Source organism: Amaranthus tricolor, chromosome 12, assembly GCF_026212465.1.
Source record: "Amaranthus tricolor cultivar Red isolate AtriRed21 chromosome 12, ASM2621246v1, whole genome shotgun sequence".
Taxonomy (NCBI): domain Eukaryota; kingdom Viridiplantae; phylum Streptophyta; class Magnoliopsida; order Caryophyllales; family Amaranthaceae; genus Amaranthus; species Amaranthus tricolor.
In genome coordinates, this window is record NC_080058.1 from 17,650,661 (window position 1) to 17,672,182 (window position 21,522).

A 21,522-nucleotide genomic window follows, 5' to 3' on the forward strand; every position below is an offset into this window, starting at 1 on the left:
AAGGAATACTAAGCTGCCTACGTATCCCGAAGGAATCAATGCCCACGTAGTTCTTTGTCATACCTTTTATTTATAGTTGTTGAATGTTGATTTATCGTTGTCCGATTGATCCTATTCGTCTTCGTCATCATCATCTGGTTGGTTAGATGCTTCCGCTGACTCTCCTCCTGACGATGATGCAGATGTATCCATCATCATCCATGGATCATCATCGTCGTCTTGATCATCATCGTTCCTTAGTCCTTGTGTTCGAATCTCCGCTTGATCCCAATCTTTCTTGCAAACACATATTTGAATACTATGTAGAGCAAGACGAGATCTCTTTTCGTCCAAAACTCTTCTACCTGCACTAAAAGCAGACTCCGACGCAATTGTTGACGCAGGAATTGCAAAGATATCCTTTGCAATTCTCGATAAAATGGGAAATTTTACAGATTTTTCTTTCCACCACTCTAAAATATTATAGCTACCTTGGTCAATTTCAAAGTGGTGTTTAAGATAACTATCTAATTCTAAATATGAGGTGGAGAGTGAAGAAGATGATCCTACAAAACTATCATCTTGACTCATTATATTAGTTATTACCGAATTATAATAAGAGGGACGTGCCGAAACGCTAGCACGCCTAGACGTATCGCGTTTTGGGTTATATACACTAGCATAATAATCATAGAGTTCTGCTAAATATTTTTTACATGTTCCAATATAATTATGTACATGAGTAGGCGGGCGATCTAACGATTGGTAGTAAAATCCTATTACTTTAATAAGGACTTCAGTTTTAAAACATGGGTCTAAAATGGTTGCAATTCCTTAAATATAAGGATAATCGGTAAAATATGTCTTCCATTTTTCCATCATATTTGCAAGAATCGACTTTAAATATGGGTTAGTATCATCATGCGTATGTTTAAGGAGATGATAAAAAATAGTAATACACTCACTTATTACTAAGTGAACGTTCGGCTCATAAACATATGAAAAAATCTTAGTTGCGTGGTCATACGCTTCTAATATATTATGTACACCTAAAGCTAATTCCCAAGTGTCATCAGCTATATAGCTATCTGTACACTCACTATACAGTTGTGTTATAACCGGACGATATTGCAGAGTGGTAATTTAGGCACGCCTTACCCTGCATTCCTGCAAGAGGTTGCATTTAGGAGACTAGGACACAAACTCGTATTTTTAGTTTCACATTGTCATGTTTTGGTTAACTTTAGTCACTTTGTGCATTTTAAGCCACTCCGTTGTTAAAGCCTCAGAGTAAAATATTAGTTTTTTCCCATAACAAGTTTTTTCATAAAAGTAAAGAGATTATTTGCTACTTTTATTGCATCAATTTAACGTCAAAAAGCTTTACGGTCCAATCAGGAGTTGGTCTAGTACAATAGCGCAAATCTGCAAGAACATGCCAGGAAGGAGAAAACCTGCAGTTTTACTATGAGGAAAAAATATCAGCTTACGAATTTACAGACTAGGAACCCTGATCTATCGTATCTGATGCAATCTTGCACACCAAGCTATTGCATACACCTTAAGAGTCTTCAGCAGTTCCATTGAGGAACTCATCACCTGCAAGACCGAGTGATTCATTTGTTGGCCGGTTCATAGATGTTGGATTTGAATACGGGGAATACGTGGAAACAGGACTGCTTCGGGAGTACCGGTTTTGTGCAGCTGTGCTACTTCTCGTTACTTTAAGACGTGCTTTTCTACCCTGCAAGTAGCATAAACAACGAGTTAACATAAATGCAAAACTTACCACAAAACAGACTTTTCAAATTAATTTTTTGTCTGTTCAGAAGTTACTAATGTTGGTTGTTCAATACCTTTCCCATGCATTTTTCCAAATGTGGGGCAAAACGTCCAGCTGTTATTGACCTTCCGCAGTTCATGCAGTCAAATATGTCATTTGCTACAGAAGGATGATTTTGTCCAAATATGTCAACCACATGTTTGCCACTTGTTTCACCGTCGTTACTTGAATCAGCAACCTTGGCCCTGGCTTGTAATGACAACTTCAATTCTTCTTCCTCCTCTTCCAAACTCCGATCAAGACCAAGCCTTGCTATCCGGTGACATTCTGATGCAACATCAACAATAATTGAATCCAAGAGGTCACCGAATAATTGTGCTGAAAGCTGCAGACATAACGAATGTAAGTTCCACAACTGCAAATATAATTGACGAGCAAAATACCACCAAAAAAACACCAAAGGGTCAGAAAATAAGGTTGTCAAATCAGAATAAATCACACACACCTCATAAAACAGAAATCATATTCAATTGTCAGATTAGAATAAAATCACATACACCTCATAAAACAGAAATCATATTCAATGCAAGAATTTCAATGTCAAACACATTAGCAAACGCATAACCTGACAGTTTTAAACTGGGTTTTGGAAGGGGTACTTAAACCATGGCCCATTGGGTTACTGAGCAATGCAATAGAAATAACATAAATATATATTCAGACCCCATACTTAATAAAACATGGAAATCTTGATGGAGAGAAAAAATAATGGGTGTCTAGCTTCAATGTGGTTGAATGAAACGTTTTCGTATCTGTTTTACATGCTTCTGGCTATTATCATACATCAACCATCAAAAGAGTTTCATCTACATTGTAATTGGAATGAAAGTTATCACGTGTTATATTTGGTCATGCTTGGATTGAGAATAATGTCTGTCATAAAAAGAGATTAATTAGATGTAATGTGGGGAGGAAAGAAACAGGATACTATCCCCCAAAATAGAATAATTGATTCACCTAATCATCTTTGATGCCGCTACGAGTTTATCTCCTTTACCACCACTTGCGCACACACATGCGTTTACACAGAAATCTAAGAAAGTTCTAAATGTGGATAAATTATTGACCCAAAGGTAGTCTAATATTCAACCGAAAATGCAAGATTAAATAATCCTGACATACTGAAATAGCACACATGCACTGTACTATAAGCACACATATTTCTAGTAGACTAATATTCTTTATATGTCAGAAACTAGATCAGCTATAAAATAAAGTCACCCAGTGGCTGGTGCCTCTTGCTTCTCATTTACTCCTGCTGTCCCCTAAGTTTGCTACACTTTTTTTTTGTCCGTCCCACTTGGTTTTCTACATTTCCTAACAGGAAAATTGTCCTCCTCAATTTCTTTGTTGGGGGGAACTAAAGACTACACAGAATTTGTACAAGAAGAAGATTAAAGTTATAGAAAGATTGTGTTTTTGTTGATAAAATGTTGAGTGCAAGATCCCTTTATATAGAGGCAGGAAGTGGCATGGTAACCTCTAAAGAGTCGTAACCTTTGGCCTTTAACATACAATAACTCAAAATCTTCTTATTTTATGAATCTAGACGTATACATGAATTTTATTATAATAAAAGCATCCCAAGAGTCAACAATCATACTAAAGGTCACTAAACCTTACTAAAAGTCTCATTATCTAGCACTCCTCCTCGAGACTTTTGTTCTTCATTCCAAGCCTCTAAGCTTACCTAATCTACCCTTTGGAAGCGCTTGAGTGGAAATGTCTGCTAATTGATCTTCTCAACTAACTAAACTTCACAATTATTCTGAGCTTCAATGACAAAATAATAATTGACTTTAATATGCTTTGTTTTGAGATAAAAGACAGAATTCTTAGAAATTGCTATTGTTGAATCACTATTACAATGGATAACTGTAGCTCTTCCTTGAGCTTCACCAATATGACATTAGCTTTCTTAGCAATATCGCTTGATTTACAGCTTCATAAGCTGCATGTATTATGATCTTGGTCAATTGTATTTCGCTTCTGAGATGACCAGAAAAATATTCCATTTTCTAGTGTAAAAATGTAGCTTGATGTGCTCTTCATATCATCACAAGACCCTGCTCAATCACTATATGTGAAATTAACTACTCTTGGACTAGTAGTCATGGTCTGAAACTGAATACCATAGCCTAATGTTCCTTTCACATATTTTAGGAGTCTCTTTTATGTTCCTAGGTGAAGTTGACTAGGACTTTGCATAAATCTTGATAAGTAACTTGCTGCAAACATAATATATGGTCTTATTGCAATAAGATAAAGTAAACTACCTATCATGCTTTTGTAGATTCTCTGATCCACTTTCTCATTCCCATCATTCTTGCACAACGTTTCATTTACTTAAAGTGGTGTTGTGACAGGATTGCAATTCTATAATATAAACTTCTTCTATAGACCTTCTACATATTTCTTTTGTCAAATGAAGATTCCCTCTGATCTTTGATCAAAGTTAATTCCGATAAAATAATTGAGAAGTCTAGCATCCGTTATCTCAAATTCTTGCATCAATTTCTTCTTGAATTTTGGAATCAATTCTTTAATTAAGAAGTCCAAGACTGTTATCTCAAATTCTTGCATCATTTTCTTGAATTTTAAAATCAATTCTTGGTCGTTGCTTGTAATAATTAGGAAAAGAAATTATTAAAATATCTCCATTTGTATAAGCTTTCACATAAAGAGTATGCTCACTGAGACTTTTCACAAACCATTGTTTAGTGACATAAACATCAATTTTGCCAGCCCCTCAAGCTTGTTTGAGATCATATAAGACTTTCTTCAACTTCAATACTTAGTCTCAATGCTCCATGGATTCAAATCCCAGGGGTTACTGAACATAGATCTCTTCTTCTAGGTACCCGTTGAGAAATGGAGATTAAACATCCATTTGATGTACCTTCCATCTTTTTGAGGAGACTAGAGCTAAGACAACTCGAACAGTGTCATGCCTTGAGACAGTTGCAAATGTCTCATTATAATTGATGCGAAGCTTTTGAGAATAGCCTTTAACTACAAGTCTTGCATTATACTTCGAAATAGGACCAGTTGGTTTAGTCTTGATCTTGTGGATGCACTTAACTCCAATCGCTTTCTTATGAGATGGCTTCTCCATAAATTCCGATGTTCTTATTCTTCTTAATCATCAGAGTCTTTTCTTCCATTACAGCTCTATCATAATATTATGTCAGTTCAATGACTGCTATGTGGCATGATCAGAATCTTCAATCTCATCCACTTTTGATATCTAGCACACAATTTAGTGATATGCTTCCATGCTATTTCTTTCTAATATGAGCTAAATTGCAAGTATTACCTTTGAAATGAACTATGTAACCATTTCTAGGCAATTATGGTATAGTGATCAAATTCTTGCCCAAATCAGGTACATAGACTTTCTTAATGTGTTTTACTCCTTTATGAGTAACTATGGCAATTGTGCCTTTGTTACTAGAACTAATAACAACTCCATTCCTTAATCAGTTAGGACTTTTAACTTTGACGGGTTGAATAAAATTGAATGAATCCTTGGTCATGTGGTTATTACACCCACTATCAAATAACAGTTCATTAGTTGAATTTGGCCATCTTCATGCACAATGAACAAATGACCTACTTCTTCTTAAACTTATGCTTGCGCTTGTGCTTGATTCTTCTTTCTTTTGGAATCTTTCTCCTCATGGCCAAACTACTTGCAATGTTATATGGAGGCTTGCATTTCCATCTACAATCACTCTCAAGGTGATTAATTCTCTTGAAAACTCCAAATAGAGAAAATGCGCCTCATTTAAGCTGCATTTCCTCTTTTAGCAATATTGGACTTAGAGGTGTTTCGGACCTGCAGCTTCTAGTCATTCTTATTTTTGTGACTAGTAAAAAAAGCTCCTTTTAGACTCGTCTCTGTTCTTTTGTTTACTCTTTTATACTGATCGTTCATTATGCCTACCTTTTCTAATAATGTAAGAGTTGATAAGTCCTTTGTATTTTCTATCACACTGACAGCACTATCATATGATTTTTTCACGTTGCTCAAGATTCTATTGACCACATCTTTAATTTCATCTCTATACATCTTCATTTGATTGACTACATCCATGACTCTTGTGTAGTAATTATTGATGTTTTCTCTAGACTCCATACTTAGATTTCTAAAAATCTCATCTCAAGTTCTAATGTATGTTGATCTTGATTTTCCCACTTACTTGAAAATCATTCGACAAAGTATCGCATGCTTCTTTGGATGAAGTTGCAGTATATACTTGGAAAAACGGTATCCGTCGCGACATTTTAAAGGATGTGCAAAGCACTATGGTCTTTGATGATCTCTAAATATGATGGAGTTGCCTAAAATAGTGCTCCACAAACAAATCGAGAAAATGTGGTGTTAGCCTTAGGACAACGTTCCACTACTTCCCACAAATCTTTGGCTCTTAAACTAGTCTTCGTTGTGACACGCCAAAAAATAATAATTCTCACCATTGGAAATTAGAATTATATCTATGGTTAAAGATCTAAGATGTTGAAAACGAAGAAGCCATGTGTACAAGATCCCTAAGGGTTGATAAAATGATGAGTACAAGATCCCTTTATAATAAGGTTAGAGTGAATTTGTTAAATAAGAATACTTAAGTAATAAAAAGTTTGTGTTTGTGTTGATAAAATGATGAGTATAAGATCCCTTTATAATAAGGGTTGAAAGTGTCCTACTAATAATGGTGACCAAGAATCACAACCTTTGGCCTTTCACATATACATAATAATTCTAACTCTTCATGTTCTTTTATGGATCCAGATTTGAACATGTACTTTATTAATAAAAGCACACCAAGAGTTTACAATCATATTAAAGCATAGTGCGAAAATGCGGTAACGGTCACGGTTGAAATAACGAACACAATGATGCGGTAACAAAGATGATGCGGTAACGGCCTAAACCGTAAAATATTGCTTGAAAACGCCTAAAAATGCGGATTTTTTACACCTTTACGATGCAGATAAAAACCGATCCAGTGAATTTGGAAATGCCTTATTTTTGCACTATGTACTAAAGGTCTCTAAACCATACTAAAAGTATCATTAGCTAGCGTTCTTAATACTCATAAACACATTTTTCTCTTTCCTAAGATCATCCATGAAATTCCATTTTTGTCTTATCTCTTAACAATTTAAATACTCCTTAATCTTTGTGCCATAGCCTTTGGTAACAAATTCAAAGGGATAGATTAGCATTCAATATGGAAGATGTTTCTATACAGTAGTGACAAATATTTATCTTGTAGATATGCCCCACATACCAGAACACTATCTATGACTGCTGACTATATAGGTTTCTATATTTGGTATAAAAGATAATAGACATGCTCTATCATCATTAATCAAAATCACCATCATCATCTTATATGAAATAAGACCACTTTGTATAAATCAAAATGCACACCTACTTCACACCTGCACGCCTTTGTATCACAGTTAGCCTTTGTTAGTTTCCCATGAAATTTAGGGTGCATCAAATTCAATCACAGTTAGCCTTTGTACGTTTTCCCATTAAAAAACCTTAAACTCAACTGTACGCCTACTTCACAGTATGCAATCAAACAAAGATTCAGTAGGATGCAAGATCATGTGTCATTTACAAACACCTAACTTATTGATACAAGCAAGCAACACAGATCATTGTAATCTATAGCAAAAAAAATAAATAAATAAATAAAATAAAATAAAATTGGAATATCAAGTCAAAATGGAATAATAGCACGTGCATGAGTTGCTTTTCTGTTACTGGGTGTTGGAGTAATAATTGCACGAACTAGTAGTGAACCAAGTACTGAAAACCTTGACATGATAAGATGCTGGTTCAAGTTCATGAACTTACCATTATTGTTTCCCCTAACCACCTTAAGCATCTCATTTCTACAGTCAGAAACTTATTGGGGGTGTAATATTGTAATTTGGTCCTTCCTCCACTTGTAAAGAATGAAGTTACATACAAGGATTGTTTTGTTCCTAGGGAAACCAATTCCCTGGAACTTGGACTTGCACATCTCTCGTCAAGAACTAAGGAATTCGACTATAATGAGCATAGTAAATTAAAGGTAAAGCCATGTCGGTCGTCGTTTAAAATTTTGAGCTAGAAGATATGTAAATGTTAAAGGCCCAAACATGTTAGATGGCAAAAAGATTGGAGTCATCCCATGTTGGCGAGGCATCCATCCCGTATGAAAGAGGCATTTGAAAGCTAATAATGAGTGAACGTGCAACAAATGACCTTGTCCAGAATATCTGAAATAAGATATGGTCTTGGATACAGTTACAGACAAAGAACCTAGGCCAATAACCAATTAAGATTAAATAAGATATCTACAAGAACACTTTGTATGTGTGTGTGTGTTTTCAATTCCTGCAAGCAAGTGTTTTAGCTTCAATATTCTGTATCATATTCATACATTAAGTTTTAGGATTTTCTTCCTCTATTTGGTGTCAATATCAATTCAGCTTCCTTTATGTCATTATGAGCTCTCTCTCCTCTTTACTATGACTTGCACCTTTTGCACTTACCTGCTTACTGCCGCATTGTAATAAAACGAGAAAGAAGAAACAGATAATTTTAAAAAGAGAAAGTAAAGAAGATTGATGGATGCTTGTACAAAATTAGTAACAGAATACAGTGCATACAAGTGGCTCTTGACACTTGACAGTCACAGGAAATGAAAGAAATTCAGAAGCTTTCCTTTTAATCCTTTCTATGTGTTAATAAAAAAAAAAAGAGTTCATTCTTCTTACTTTTCTTTGCATACGTACTTGACACATTCTTTGCACCCAGGAGATCATTAGTGCAATTAGCGTGTTATTGTGCTCCTTAGGCATGGTCGAATTGAGTGTAAATATTTAAGGGGTAGAAAGTCAAACTAATGAAATAAAGGTAAGTAGAGAGTAAGAGAGATGCATGTAAACTAATTGAGATAGTTGTGAAAGAGGTAAAATCAAAATAAACTAAAAAAGATGAATGAAAAAGGAGGATGATTTCCCTCATCTGGAAGAAAATTATTTCCTCACCCTCCCCTAGGGTAAATTTATACTCAAAATAAGGGAACTAATTGTAAAGATCACAACATCTCGAGCCAAAGCACATATATTGAGCTCCTCAAACAAATATGGTAAAGATCACAACATCTCTAGCCAAAGCAGAGGGCGCTAAAATAAGCACTGCACAACACTTATAAATAGCAATGCTATAATTTGTGATGCCTTTTTAAAAATATTATACAAGTAGGCAAAAACTGTTTGAGATTAGAAATAATCAAGTACGTCAAAAGGTTACATCTCATACATGTATAAATCAGCAGTCAATCTGTAGCACTTATGGCTCTACGAAACGTTGCTACTACAAAAAGTCCAGGCATGAACTGAAAAGGAAATTATAAAGCATCAAAGTATTTGCACTTCCTTTCTTGTATGATGCTACGGATATCTCCATATTCATCAAGGCCAAAGAATATTGAGGTTCACTGCTAGAATAAGCCTACATGATGGTTGTGTAACGGTTTCTCTTGGAAATTGAAAGCCTCAGCTAGACCAGAGAAGAGGGAATAATAAGGTTAACAACGGAAAGGGAGGAAAAAAAGATTCAGCAAGATTTTAATTTTTCAAGAAATATTTAATTGCTGTATAAAATAGAGAAGATGTCCATTGCTTGAACTTAAATTGTTTTGCTCATTGACCACAACAGAAACCTAATGGAAAACTACAGTAGATACAATCACCAATCAACAATTCTCCCAAAACTGCAGTATATGGAGCTCTAACAATATTAAGCTTCACCTCTAATTAACAAAAGTGAGCTGCGCTAGAGAGATTGCTTTGAAATTAAGCTATATGAGCCAACTTGCAATTGCTATTCATGTTACACTGACCTAGAACCAGCCATCGATAGTCAATGACGCCTTTGCCTTACTCCAAAAAAGTAAAATATGCCCCAAAATCCTGTAAATCCAGGAGCCAGAAGAACCACAAGACCAAACAACCCAACAGTAACACTTTTGCAGCCAGATCTATGACGATGGTATTTGGCGAATTACAATGAACCTCTAAGGTAAAAGAGAGCATGAATAGGAGTAGATATCGGAGGACAAATACACTTGAGAATTAGTAGCTATAGTTCCTAATTTCTCTAGAGTGAGTAATACGTTGGAAATGATAAGAAATCCACTAAGCATTCTTCAATAATAATATCCTCTCTTTATTCATTGATAGAAATTTTAAGCTCAAAATTGATCCCCATGCCATAGAACAAATATAGTGCAAACTAATATTTTCGCCTATCTTTAAAACTGCAGCGACCATATTGTAAGCAACCAAGTCACTATATACCATCATTTCCAAAAAAAAAAAGGTCACTTATATACCAGTCATCAGAGCAAAAGGCACAAAAAAGGAAATATTTGATCAAACTAAGCATTCAAAAATAGATGTAGGTACCTGAGAGTGAGATAAAGTAGTATCTTCATTAGGTACTGACATTGTACAACCAAATGCAAAAAATGTGCACCTGAATCAATTTTAAACTGATTAAATTAATATTAATTACTTTAAGTTATTTAACGCAAAAGAAAAGATGATTTGACACACATAGATAAGATGTTTCTGTAGAAATCAGAGATTTGTTATAATAGAAATCCAATAGTTAAATTTTAAACACCAATAGAAATTGAGAAATTGGACACATAGTACAAAAATGTAGTAAAGGTCACGATTGCGGTAATGACAAGATTATACGGTTGTCGTACCACCAAATATTGGCTGAAATCATAATATATCCCTTGAACATGACAAAAATGTGGTATTTTTACACCTTGACAATGCGGGTGATATAAGCTCGGTAAATTTGAAAACTTTTACAACACGACCAATATGATGTGATAGGGCCTTGTTATCAACTATAATCAACAATATTATTTGATCGGATTGTAATGTACAAAGTCGAACAAATCAAAGCTAAACTAGAGGAACTGTAGAGAATTTAATCAAAGAAAAGGTGATGAGACAAAATGATCATTGAATTTACAAATATGAAACAATAAGAAATTCTACAAGTTCACATAGCTTAAACAAGGGTTAACCAAACAAAGTTATCATACGCGAAGATGAAAGAAAAAAACGTAGATTTAAGCTAGAGAAGCATCGACGAGAGGTTGACAGCCTAAACAAGCAAGAATACAACAACCTGGTGTAACCACAAGCACATGTAGCAAGGTTGCCAAAATAAATCGTCTTGTTTTTTGCTTTAAGAACTCGAGTGAAACAAAGAAAATTAAAGATCACATAACATCATCGTCATTATACCTAGTTTTCTTTGAGCATGAGGGGATGAAGACGATATATCAATACCCTTATCAAATGAGATTAGCACTATATACCATCATAAGCTTTCTCCAAGCTAAGCAATATATAAAAGTCCTTCTTTCTTTCACTATACTTCTCCATCAACCTCCTTTAGAATGTAAATAACTACAACAATACTCCTCTCTATTACTCTCATCCATAATTCCCACATAGTTGTGCATCGACTTTGTTTTAAACAATGGAATAAGTGTGCTTCAACTAATATTAACAAGGTTTGTCAACCAGAATATACTCTTTGCCTAAAAATCTCCACACCTTAATAGAAATATGTCATGAATTAGAAATTGACCCACAAAAGGACAAAGGGCAATATTGGTAGTTGAGAAAGAAGTTTCTAGCAGCAATATTTTAGTTTTGTTATTTTAATTAATAAATACTTTGTTATTTCTTGCTAAAGAAGCCAATCCATTTTATGTATATATAAGGAAGAGGAGGGGAAGAAGAAGGGGTATCATCATCTTTTGGAATGTGTAATGCCTTTGGCTTTTTGGAGTGAAAGCCACTTGAAGTACTTGATTAATCAAATACAATCTTTCTCTCAATCTCTTCTTTTAATTACTCATTGTTTGCTACTGTTTGCATTGAAATTCATCAGCAACCAGCTTTGCAGTATTCACAAACAGCCACTGCTCCTCCAACACCATCAGCCACCAACCCCACTGTGCCACCCCACCAGCAACCACCATAACAAAATATTATCTAAATCCCGTGCCTTAACTATCCCCATTTTAAAAACTTCTTTCACCTCTTCCATCATTATCTCCATGCACAGACCAATCTATCAAAACAGTCATTGAATTTTCATTTCGAGTGTTTATAATCACCCAAATTAACTGAACACCCCATGAAAAACATGTAAATGTCACACAATTACTCAACACAATCAATCAAAAGCATGTAAATTTGTAATAGGTTGATATCATAAAGTAGAAAATGTATGAAAACGCACGAAAACACGCGAAATTCTATTGCATTCTAGCCCCCCTTAAAACTTAGTTACGACCCCTTAACTCATCTAGAATCAAGAATAGGACAATTTGAATCTTCTCTATGACCTCATAAGGTCCTATAAATTTCGGGCTTGACTTGCTTTTACTAACAATTCTCAATACTCCTTCATTGAGCGTTACTCACTTCAAAGGTCATACTAGAACAATTAAATTAAATATGATTGAATAAGGGAGTTCACTAGAGTTATCCATAAAAGTTGATACGCTTGTATCACTAAAGTGCAGTATGTTGAATTTGGATGATTGCACAACGTAAGATAGCATGGTTACTACATGAAAGAGCGTAGTATTATTAGGACTTCTAAAGAAGGTTGAGTCCAATTATAATAACCAAAAAAAAAAAACAATTAATTTTACTTCCGAACAAGTTTCAAGAGAACTATTCAAATGTTTTACAAAAGCATGGATGAAGTAGATGGAGTAAGGGTAGTAAAGTCATTCCATAGTAGAATTTAACAACCATAGTCAACTAGTAGATGGACAAACATTATAAACTTTTCCTAGCAAATGATAACATGATTATAAGTAAATTTCAAGACATTTCAACATAGAAAAGTTCTAGGATATAAATGTATACTACTAAGACTCCAATTTAAAAGATAAAAACCTCATTTTAATATTTTAACAACTCAATTTACTTTTGAATTATTTATATTAACTTGACAAGTTTATCTCACAAAAAAAAAATAAAAAAATAAAAATAAAAATCAAACACTCAATGCTTTACTTCAAAACGTTAATGAGTTTTATATATGTAGTAGAGAACTCTAGTTATGCAACTGAATCATTAAGTTATACATTTAGGATGACATTCATAGTGATTCAATCACCACATTCATGACTATCCCATCTATAGAATCCTTCAACTCCATCGTAACAACCCATTAATACCATATTTGGATCATCAAACTTGACCAATATTCCCAAAATGATCCATACTACAATAAACATATAATTCTCTAAGTCTTTGCACTTAATCCAAGGAACAAGACACAAGCCAATCCAAATTTACTATACTTGACACTTACACTTGCAAGACATTTTCAAAATCTACTGAAGATCTTTAACTTAACATACCAAGGGTCGGTTAAACGTTACCCCTAACTACACTTAACACTTTCGTGCTCTTGTATGCGTTACACATCAATAACTAATCTTTCACATTATCGGGTACATAATATCTTAACTTAAAAACATACTTTAAGCTTTTACATAACTTGTTGATTATAATCCATGAATCAATACAAGATTAAACCAAAACTCACACTCATGCTACAACGTTACAATTCATACAACATGCTACATGTAATACTTCAATTACTTAATTAAGTGGATTTTGGTAATAACCAACACTGTTATACATAAATGATGATATATCATTACATGCTCTGAGTACTCAAATTAATTACTTTTGTTGTCATAACATGATTCTAACATTTTACTTAAATAAACATGCTCTTTTAGTTAATGATATATGATCAGATTATACTATAACATGCTAATTTATACATCATGACTCGATTAGGAATTTAACTAATGCAACTAATAGCTTAAAACATAGTGACTAAATTCAATATATAATCCAATTACATACATCACGTTTTAGCAAGCTAGTGTAGTTAATACTTACAGGTTCACATTATTGAGCCATGATAACAATATGCTTATAGAACTGGTTTTCATTAATCAATGGACATTCTTTGTACACTACCTTAGACTTACTTGAGGGGTTACAATACATTTTAGAACCAATTTAGCAGGATAAATAAATCAAAACCAAATTGGACAATTTGGTAGCAATACACTTGAAATATCTATCTAAAACTTCTTACATAACAAACAACCTCGAATTATTATTGAGCTAATTCAATATGGTATAAACGCTTTTAAGCATGTGATATTTTAATTTGATGTGAAATTAGTCAAATCATCAAGGAATTAGTTCAGACTCTTTGATAACTTAATGGAGGGTGCACTTCTAATTGATCTTTCATAGCTTGAATGCATAATAACTTTGTACATAGGATTAAAAAAAAACTTAGAGCAAGACATATTAAGAATCATCACAAACAAAACAAAATAAAAGGACAAGCAAGTTCGAACCACTCGAATTAATTGTCTGATTTTCTAGTGTCATTCCTGCGTCAACAACTTTCGATTCTTCATATTATAACATTCCCCATCAACATTATTAATCGTACATAATACCATTTAGATCCATAGTTATTCATATATCGTCAATGATCTAAGAGAATAACCAATAGTCTCAAAATTACACTACTCCAAGGTGTAAATATTTTATTACCAATTTCAACAACATGAATAAAATTATTACTATTTGATTTACACAAAACACCAACTTGACTTCTAAAACTATAATATTATCCTTAATTTATGATCAACTTTATTTACAGGCTGTCATCTCAATTATCTAACCAATCAACTTCATTTACAATCATGTCAAACTCTAATCATATTAGTTCCGCGTACTTATTCTTGTTTAAATCACTCACCATCATAGCAAAAAAAAAAAAAAAAAAAAAAAAAAAAAAAAAAAGAGGTAACAAGAGTGATGTGGCCTTGTTTTTATTCTATGCTCACAATCCTATTTGCACGCTTATTAATCATATTCAAAAGGACTTTGATCATCACTTCATATATTATAATGAATGAATGCACTTGACTCATGAAAATGTTCAATTAGATAATTAAAAATGAAAATCTTTGTGTATTACCATATCAAAACTCATAAAGCTTTATGGAAACCTATTCACATGAACGAATATCCATGCACATAAGACCAAAGTTTATACTACTCTCACCATCAAGATGAAATACCAAATGCAACCAAATCCTGTATAATTCCATTATTCATACTTTGGTTTCCGTAATTAATACCTATGCAACTCAAGAATTGCCCAAAATACGTCATAATTGTCATTAATACTCGATAATACATAAATCAACTCTACTAATTTGCAAAATCATATCATCGTTCAAACCACAATCATAATTTTTTTTAATTATAATAATAACACAGATGAGGATGAGTCTTATAACAAGCTAAACAAACTATATATTTATCTATGCACGTGCAATGATAATCATTATGCATGAATATGTAATATGCACCTATCCCATATCTACCCAAATTCTCAAGAATAACTTCTAACTTCAAGCAATTTCTCAACGAATTTGAAAACACATAGCGTCGAAATTAGGGACCACTGGCTTTGGTAACCACTTGTAACACCCCTGAATTTCCAACCCCTTAAACGAAACCAAAATCGTGAAGGACGAGAGGAAATTAGGGTGTTACATAAAAAGAAAAGGAAAAGAATTTAGATAAACGTTAAATATCAACTTTAAAAAGGTGAGTGGAAATTTCGGCAGCATCTCTACTAAAACTCGAACATGTGGTAGAGCAATTAGCACAATTAAAACATTAACTAATCTAAGGCATCCTTGCCTTTAAGATCTCACAACACGGCAGAATAATTCATCGTCGGCTTCTCAAATCAACATGCCAAGCATGGATCGTGGTTCCCATGTCAACGTTTGCGTTTTAAAATGACTTAACTCTTTAAAAACCATACAAAGTTATAAACTATGCAGCGGAAAGACAAATATACAAAGGATTACACAAGGCCTCAAAACAAAACATATACAACCAAAGTTTATAAAAGATAAACAAGAGCTACAAAATCGAAAGATAACAGTATGACATGGGTTATGCTTCGCCCTCATCACTCTCCCCCAATCCAATGCAATGCAAAAGAAGCTCCAATACCTGACACGCCTATCTATGATCCTCCTGCTGCTCGACATCAGACCAAAGGCCAATGTGTCATAACAGGACAATCATAGAAAGTCATCAAAAATCAAATATAAACACAAACACGTATACGTCAGTAACTAGCATCTAATATAATAAAGCCAACTACTAGGTAACATTATGTTATACAACACCATAAGATGATTTCATAAGACACAAGCAAAGATAGTAACCGTTTATTGTCCACCTATACTTCTTAATCTCATTACGTCCTTTCCAACCCAAACCACGTGTTTTTGGGTAGAATACAGGTCTTCACACTCCTCTTCTCAAAACATTAACTATTGTAAAACACGCGTAGTATCAACTCAACCAAGGCATTAACAGACTACCTAACAAATGACCTTATAAGGCTTGTCTATCTTAAAGTAAGAGTGATCATAGTCTATCTTTGGGACTGGTAACTCCCTTGAGGTAACTTAACTTAGGTGCACTTCTCATAGCATTAACTACTCTATCATTGAATAAATTTCCTATCAATGAGTAAACGTTCTATCAATGTGCAAGCTTTTTATCAATGAATGAACCTTCTATCATTAAATAACTTTCGATCAACGAATAAACTTTTCTATCAGTGGATCTTTTCTCTACTTCATGGCATAGTGTTGCGGCCAAGGGCGTTATCGGCCACTCGGCGCCCATGGCAAAGTATGAGCTCATACCCCTCCAGCTGACCCTCTCGGGTCCTACCTTCGGGAAAAACTAACACACTGGGGTACTAATCCAATGAAGAGGCCACCATATTGGGTTTTGCAAGGCCCGCATGGTAACACCTTGGTCAAGGGGCGGTATCGGCCACCGGGCGCCCAATGACAAAAGTATGCTCATACCCCCCATACGGTGATCCCGTCGAATCTCACCTAGGGGACTATTAAATCAAACGGACATAATCCAGTTGAGTCACACCAGCTAATTATAATCTAACACTTTATCAAATGGAAATAACTCCCGCTTTCGACTATTAATGAGCGCCCTTGGATAGCAGAACGCCGAAACCCACTGAGCCACTCAAACAAAATATGAAATTCACCTACAAAGGAATCATTCTAATTCCAAGTAAGGCATAATCCAATTCTTAAATAAATAAGGGGGTGGTCCCTCATTCTCTAAACTATTCTAAGCGCAAGGATTTCATAGTCTATAGCTCTTCATATAAAGTGCATTCACTAGTACCTCATAGTTTCGATACAATGCATATTATCACAATAAACAATAAACAATGATCTCTTAAAGGAAATTTGTATATAAGGGTTAATTACTGCGTGTACGTACCTGTAAGCGTCACTGCACGACCAAAAGTTACAAACTTCACCCAACTAAGGTTCCACTTTCCTCCTATGAGCTGGAAACCTATACAATTTAGAAATAAAACTAATAAATCCCCTTAACTACTTTGCCATACCAACTAAATACCAAAGTAACCACTATCACCTATTCAACATGAGTTTTTCAATTACTCTAGCACGTACACAACTCATTCAATACAAGTCAAAATCATCAACTCAACACGACATAAGTCTTTTCATCAATTTAAAAGTAAAATTATATGTGAACCATTCCTTTTCATCAACTAATTTTGAGTATATTGGTTCGCATTACTAAAAAATAACTAATCACAACTCAGTCTTACAACTTTTAATATAACACTAATATAACAATTAGGCAAATCTTAAAGTTATCGAATCGCGATATCATTTGTTACATTCTCCAAGCTAGAGAGAACTATAATCAAAACAACATGACGAGTAACTTTGGCAACCCTCGACGATAAGTTGACATTATGCTCTTGGCTTTACTGAAATTATGCATGTATAACTTCAATGACGACCTACTAAGAGTACTTGCAATTCACAACAATCAAGTTACAACAATTAGCAGCTATTACTCCCAATTAACAACCTAAACCATAACTATAGTCAACTACAATCAAAATCATTACTAATTATCACAACCATAATCAACCAAGTCTTAAAACAACTTATAAGGTTATTCAATTAATCACCACACCACCAAAATAGCATACAACACATACCCTACTAGTAATCTCATTTCTAAATCAAACTCTAATTATTTCATGTTCAAAGATAACACTATTTCTATTACCTATTATAAGATTAAACCAAACTAATACACAATCAACACACAACCCATAATTTCTAATCAGACTTCAAACCCTAAATCATAAATATGTTCAATTCATCAATCAAACTCTTACCCACAAAAGATGCAATGAAAATAACACAAAAATCAACATCACATGCATAAACTTTATAAAACTTTTAATTGAAAACAAGATGAATCAAATGGAAGAAGAGGAGATGGCTTACAAAGTTAAAACTAGCAAAAAGGGGAAAGAGGTAAGTTAAGGTTGTGGTAGTGGTGGCACGGGACCAAACCGGTTGGAGAGAGGACCCCAAAACTGGCCACTGTGGCTGGCGGCACGCGCAGCAAATGCAGCACCCTAGGTTGCTGCTGCCGTGGCTGTTTTGAGGGGAAAGAAGCAGCCGCGTCACAGGGAGGAGAGAGGGAAGACCGGTGGTGTTGTGGGAGACCGGTTGCTGCCGCTGCTGGGCTGCTGGTTGGTGGTTGGTGGTTTCGTGGCTCAGCAACGAGGGAGAGGGGAGAGAAGTGAGAAGAGAGGAGGAGGATGCGTGATGTTTTTGAATGGAACAAGTAATACTCACTTAAACCCTAACCCATCCTATATATTTTATTTATTTACTTATTTATTTATTTATTTCCCAAGATTCATCTTCTTGCGAGGCCCAACTAAGAACTCACCTTCGTATGCTCACACATTTTAATAAAATAATAATTTTGATTCGAACCTCTTTATTTTAGAAGTCGTAACTCATGTTATTGAGTGCTTAATTCACAATTAAGATGTATAACAACCGTAGCATTCTATAAATAACATAACAGGAAAATTGGGAAAGATGCGAAATTGGTGTTAACAAACCCTAATAACTTTAAATTTCAACTCGTAATAATCAATCAGGTAGAAGAACTAGAATAATAAGGGGTGAAGAATGTGTCACTAGATAATAATGAAGCTAAGTTTCATGAAATGAATTTACAAAAGGTCTTCTTAATTCTAAATCGAGCTTGAAAAGTTTGGTTATAACCATAGTGTAAAAAAGTGTTAACGGTCGCAATCACGGTAACGGAACGCTGATGCGGTAACGAGAGTGAAGCGGTTATCATATCGCCTAAATATCGGTTGAAACCATAAGATATCACTTGATGCAGCCCAAGACGTGGTTTTTCTTACACCTTTACAACGCGGGAAAGTTCGGTTCCTTTTATTTGAAAACCTTTACAATGCGACCGATGCGATGCAATGCGGCCTTGTTTTTATTCTATGGTTATAACAAGCATCCTAATTTATGTGATAAGCTCAAACATTGGATAATAAATCGCTTCATTTCAAAGTGAAATTTGAACCCTTCAAGTTAAAACTATCTCCCAATTCACATAAGGTCATCTTAATTCCTATTTTGGTGACGTACCTAAAGGAGAGTACAACATGGTCCATGAAAATGTGCATCAGATTCCACATACATATTCATAAAGGCTTATAAAAGAAGAGAATAATTAAACAACAACAGATTCAAACTAGTTAGGAGCCTATAAAGATCAACAACAACCTAGCAAATCAGGGATTAAACAAAATTTTCAAAAGAACAGAAATGCAGAGGGAAACCAAGCCCAATAGGCAAACAAACATTGAACACGGGCCAAAGACAACAATGTAGCATGAGCAAAGCAACCTGAATTTCAGGCACACAAAAACTGTATGGAACTGAAATTCCTTGTCCAGATCAATCGGGACAGGAAGCTGCTTCATGCACTCCCATTCCCTTCTTACCTATCATCACATTCATAAGCTTAAGAAGAGTTGGAAGCCCTTGAATCCCAGCCGCCACAGTAATACTCAAGGTACTTTCAATAGATTGCCCAAGAAGGTTACAAAACTGCTTAGTAAATTCCTCACCGAACTTTTCCCAATTGAAGGGGGAAGGAAGATGAGAGTAGGGGGAAGTTTTGAGTTTACACGCCCATAAAAATAGTAGCCATCAGCTTCTGGATTTCAGCCAAATGAGTCACAAAAAAGCTTAATGAATTCCTACTATATTTTAAGTCATAATTTTAACCCTAATTCTACAAAACTTCTACAAACTGTATTCTCTGAATGCAAATATTCCAATCTTACCCAAAATATTGGCTCTAAGGCACATGACGATTGAATGCAAATACAACAGAATGGAACCAAGATTATCCAAAACACTCTGCAAATTGATTATAATTCGCAATTGTTTTGTTGATTAACCTTAATTTTCTTTAACATAACCTTAATTTTCGAATAAAACTAAGAGAGAAGGAGGAGGAAAACATACCCAAAATTTAGAACTTTAGAGATTGAACCATGGAGGAAGAATCGACCATGTCAAAAGCAGTAACTTCATCAATGGTGGAATGGAGGAAGAAGCAGCAATTTGATGAAGAAAATCGCAGGCAGCAGGAGAAGAAACAATTAGAGAAGAAAATGGCAGACAACACAATCAAAATATAGCGCTTTGTAAAAATACTACAAGGAAATAAAAATCAGGTGTTCTCGAGATCGTCTTTTATAAAGACGCTCTCAGCCCAAAAATGCTGTTAAAATCAAAAAATGAATGCGCGTGTGAAATGGAATATAAAAAGTACAGGCGTTCATTCGGGTGATCGGGTCGATTTTGGACGGGTGTCATTCGGTTCGGTTGCATTTTGGATTGATTATTTTTCGGCTGTGTGTTACAACGGATCACACTCGGATCGATTCGGTTGGAGATCGGTTATTCAAGCTATCGGGTTAGCATCAGTTCGGTGTCAGTTGAAGTTCGTGTCGAGTGTCAATCGGTCTCGGGTTGTCATCAATTACTAATTGGTTCGATTTTGTCGGGTACAGATCGGATTCGAGTTTTTTTTTTAAAGCAAAATTAAGCTACGTATTACTAATTACTATCGATCGAATCAATATCAAATTAAGTTGTTAGTCAATTTTTAATTGATGACAAGATTCCCTTTATTTAAGGCAAAATAGTTAAATTGCAAATCAATTAGTAATTATTATTACTTTGTTACTTTTACTTGTTTGACCGGAAATTAAAATTAAAAAATTCTATCAATATTCATCTAATTCGATTAAAAGTAGTTAAATAGACATTGACCATTGATTATTAACTCTAAATATAGGAAACCATGTATTTATAAAATTTAATTTATTAAAATATCTAACACTTTATTAGATTATCAAATAAGATGATTGAATATGAGTCTATCATACTTCTATGTTAAAAATTGGTTCAGGTTTACAGCAGTTCAATCTAAAATTCGTTTGGGTTAAGTCGGTTTTAGCCGGATAGAATTCGGTTTCGAGCGTGATTCGGGTCGGATATGACTCGGGCCGATCATTA

At 34.4% G+C, this 21,522-nt stretch overlaps 1 protein-coding gene across 1 annotated transcript; it reads right to left on the reverse strand.

Annotated features, from left to right (window-relative positions):
* Positions 1-1,075: 1,075 nt before the first annotated feature.
* LOC130828211 (SAGA-associated factor 11) lies at positions 1,076-20,674 on the reverse strand. Its single transcript, XM_057694067.1, has 5 exons — positions 20,464-20,674; positions 17,339-17,416; positions 10,298-10,367; positions 1,836-2,147; positions 1,076-1,723 (listed from the first exon to the last, which is right to left on the reverse strand). Exons 3-5 carry the CDS (start codon positions 10,337-10,339, stop codon positions 1,541-1,543), a joined length of 537 nt encoding a protein of 178 aa, XP_057550050.1. The 5' UTR covers positions 10,340-10,367; positions 17,339-17,416; positions 20,464-20,674; the 3' UTR covers positions 1,076-1,540.
* Between the last annotated feature and the right edge of the window lie 848 nt (positions 20,675-21,522).

Coding starts and splice junctions, on each gene's coding strand:
- LOC130828211 (XM_057694067.1), bottom strand. CDS start 10,339: ATGTCAGTACCTAATGAAGATACTACTTTATCTCACTCTCAG. Junction 2,148..10,297: donor CTACTTTATCTCACTCTCAG/GTACCTACATCT, acceptor TTATGTCTGCAG/CTTTCAGCACAATTATTCGG. Junction 1,724..1,835: donor TGGAAAAATGCATGGGAAAG/GTATTGAACAAC, acceptor TGCTACTTGCAG/GGTAGAAAAGCACGTCTTAA.